Source organism: Phaethon lepturus, unplaced genomic scaffold (assembly GCF_000687285.1).
Source record: "Phaethon lepturus isolate BGI_N335 unplaced genomic scaffold, ASM68728v1 scaffold48933, whole genome shotgun sequence".
Lineage (NCBI taxonomy): Eukaryota > Metazoa > Chordata > Aves > Phaethontiformes > Phaethontidae > Phaethon > Phaethon lepturus.
In genome coordinates this window covers 2,692-5,806 of record NW_010530769.1, presented here as the reverse complement: position 1 = coordinate 5,806, position 3,115 = coordinate 2,692, and the positions used below count along the sequence as shown (strand labels likewise).

The following is a 3,115-nucleotide window of genomic DNA, read 5'->3' as shown; positions in this document are numbered from 1 at the left end:
CTTGCCCCTGCTGTGTCTCCAGAACCCCGCAGATACTCCCCAGCTGTGTCACCAGAGCCAAAGAAACCTACCCCAGCAGTGTCCCCTGAACCGCGAAGGTATGCCCCAGCTGGGTCTCCTGAGTCCCGGAGGCATCCTTCTCAAATGCGGAGGCCTTCTTCTGCTTCTTCTCCTGAAACCCGGAGGCCTGCTCCTGCAGTTTCGCCGGAATCATGGAGACCTGGTCCGACTGTTTCCCCTGAGCCCTGGAGATCTACACCTCATGAGGTGCAGAAGTCTTCCACGGTTTCTCCTTGGGCTCCAAAGTCTGCCATGTCGGTGTCCATAGAATCTCGGAGGTCTGCCCCTGAGTCCCGAAGGCCTGGCCCTGTTGTGTCGCCAGAGCCTAGGAGGCTTGTTTCTGATTCATGGAAGTCTACGTCCTTTTCTGAATCCCAGAAGTCTACTCATGTTTCTTCTGAGCCTTGGAAACCCATCTCATCTGTTTACCCTGAAGGCTGGAAACCTGTTCTGTCCCCTGACACGTGGAAGCATTCTCCCCCCGTTTCTCCTGAGCTTCGGAAGTCTAGTCACACAGTTTCCTCTGACTCTTGGAAGTCTTCTTTCTTTCCTGAGGTCCGTAAGCCTGGTGCTTCGGTATCTCCTGAGTCCTGGAAACTCTCTGAGTCCCGGAAATCTCTGTATTTTTCTGAAACTCAGAAATCCACCTCTGCTGCTTCGTCTGAGATTCAGAAGCGGGCTCATTTCCCTGAACCTCGGAAAAGAGCTCTGTTCCCAGAGTCTCGTAAATCTAACCCTACTGTTTCTACTGATGTCCAGAAACGTGCTGTCTTTTCTGAGCCCCAGAATCAGGTGTCTACTTCTGCTGTTTCTACTGAAGGCCAAAAACATGCCCTATGCTCTGAAGCCCAGAAATCAGCTCTCGTTTCTTCTGAAATCCAGAAGCACGCCCTATTTTCTGAAGCCCAGAAACTTACTCCCATTTCCTCTGAAGTTCAGGAGCCTACTTCCTTTCCAGAGTCTCAGAAATCTGCTTCTCCTGAAATTCAGAAACATGGCCTCTTTACCGAGTCCCAGAAACCTACTCCTTCTCTTTCTCCTGAGACCCCCAAACAAGCTGTTTTTACTGACTCCCAGAAATCTGCTGTTTCTCCTGATGTTCAAAAGCATGCTGTATTTTCTGAGATGCAGAAGCCTGCTGCTGCTTTATCCTCTGAAGTCCAGAGACATGCTGAAACTACTGTACCTTCTGAAATCCAGAAGAACATCCTGTTTTCCGAGCCTCACAAGTCTGCTCCAGGTTTTTCCTCTGAGCCCCAGACGCCTAGTGAGTCTGGTGAGAGTGACTTTCTTTCTCACAGTTTAGATGATCAGAAACCACTGGATGATTTATTCTCACAGGATGAACAATCAATCTTAGCCAAAGAATCACCAGAAGACATGTTATACTCATGCCCAAAAAAGAAGCCCAAGAAGGAAAACCAAGATAACTCAGATTCTGAACTAAATAGCAGTGAGTGTGGAAAAACAGAGATGGACTCAATGGAGATCAAGGAGCAAGAATCCAACAGTGACCAAGAGCAATATGATATGGAGTCATCTGATTATGGCAGAGAGCGCAAAATAGATGCAACTACTCCCATGCAGCCACAGTGTGTGCTGCAGTTCACTGAAGAGAAAGAGGCTTTCATCTCTGAGGAAGAAATAGCAAAATACATGAAGCGTGGCAAGGGAAAGTATTATTGCAAGATTTGTTGCTGTCGTGCAATGAAAAAAGGTGCCGTCTTGCACCATTTAGTTAACAAGCATAATGTTCAAAGCCCATACAAATGTAAAATATGTGGCAAAGCTTTTCTCTTGGAGTCTCTTCTTAAAAACCATGTTGCTGCTCATGGTCAAAGTTTGTTGAAGTGTCCACGCTGTAATTTTGAATCAAATTTTCCCCGAGGCTTTAAGAAACATTTAACCCATTGCCAAAGCCGTCATAGTGATGATACACCTAAAAAACATTTGGACAGTCTTGAACCACTTGAGGAACAAATTTAATCTGGTTTTTCGCTTGTGCTAATAAACCTGAATCTACAGAAGTGTTCAAAAGTGTTGTTGTATGTTAACTGAGTAGTTTAGCTGATCTTGACAAGTCAGAAGATGCATGGTTTATTGTACTATGTTTAACTTGTCTTATAGCTGTATTACTGAAATGAGTTACTTTCGAAAGTAATTTTAAAAATGTGTTCATGTCTTTGTATTACTCATCTGTAGAGTCATATTTTATTTTTCAGATGTACTATGTTTTTGAAACCAAAATGGATACAAATTAGTTTTGTAAAGATTTGTAAAACATACAGGCAATTAAGGACTGGAGTGGCAAGCAATCCATATATTCCTGTGAAGACTGAACTTGTTTTTTCACATTTGTTAAGTGTCATATTTTTCAAAATATTTTTATCAAATTCTCAAAATTAAAATTCTCACCAAATCGAATGTGAATGAGCCAGACATGAGAAACTAACGATCCTTCTGGAATAATTCTGCCCTGAGGTTGTAGCGAGTGTACAGTCATTCATTGGAAATTTATTGCACTCAATTCTCTAAGTAAAGTCGCAGATTTAGAAGCATCAAGGTACTTTGTGATTCTGTATTTTGGCCATGTTTTAAGCATGTACTAATATACATTATGTTGATGGATTAACATCAGACTATGTATAGCTCAACACTTTCTCTTGATGATTCAGATGTTTGTAATGTCATAAAACCCCTAAATTTCTTGTATTTGGTGAAATGTTATGCTTTAATCTTTTAACAATAAAAAGAAACCCAACCTGGCATGGGCCATTTTTCTTTTTTTCCAAATCAAGAACAAAACCTTTCATGTTCAACATACTGTCTTTTAAGTATCTTTGGTGTAGAAACAGGAGATGCAAAATTATCCTGGAGTTCTGCTCTGAATACTTCCAACTTCCCAGTCGTCAGCCTGTGAAGGTGAGGTTAGTCTCAATTTCTTGTCTGCTTCAGAAATACGTCAGATGTAAATGAGGGAAAACAGGAATATGTGCGCTGTTATTTAGCATGCTTGCTTTTGTGCCATTTGCATATTAACTGTTCAGAAAACATA

General features: G+C 42.2%; 1 protein-coding gene across 1 annotated transcript in view; it reads left to right on the top strand.

Moving 5' to 3' along the window:
* CHAMP1 (chromosome alignment maintaining phosphoprotein 1) overlaps positions 1-2,347 on the top strand; it is a 3,172-nt gene extending 825 nt beyond the window's left edge. The window contains exon 2 of the mRNA XM_010284355.1: positions 1-2,347. Within this exon, the coding sequence (XP_010282657.1) occupies positions 1-2,046 (2,046 nt within the window). The 3' untranslated portion in view covers positions 2,047-2,347.
* Positions 2,348-3,115: the final 768 nt, after the last annotated feature.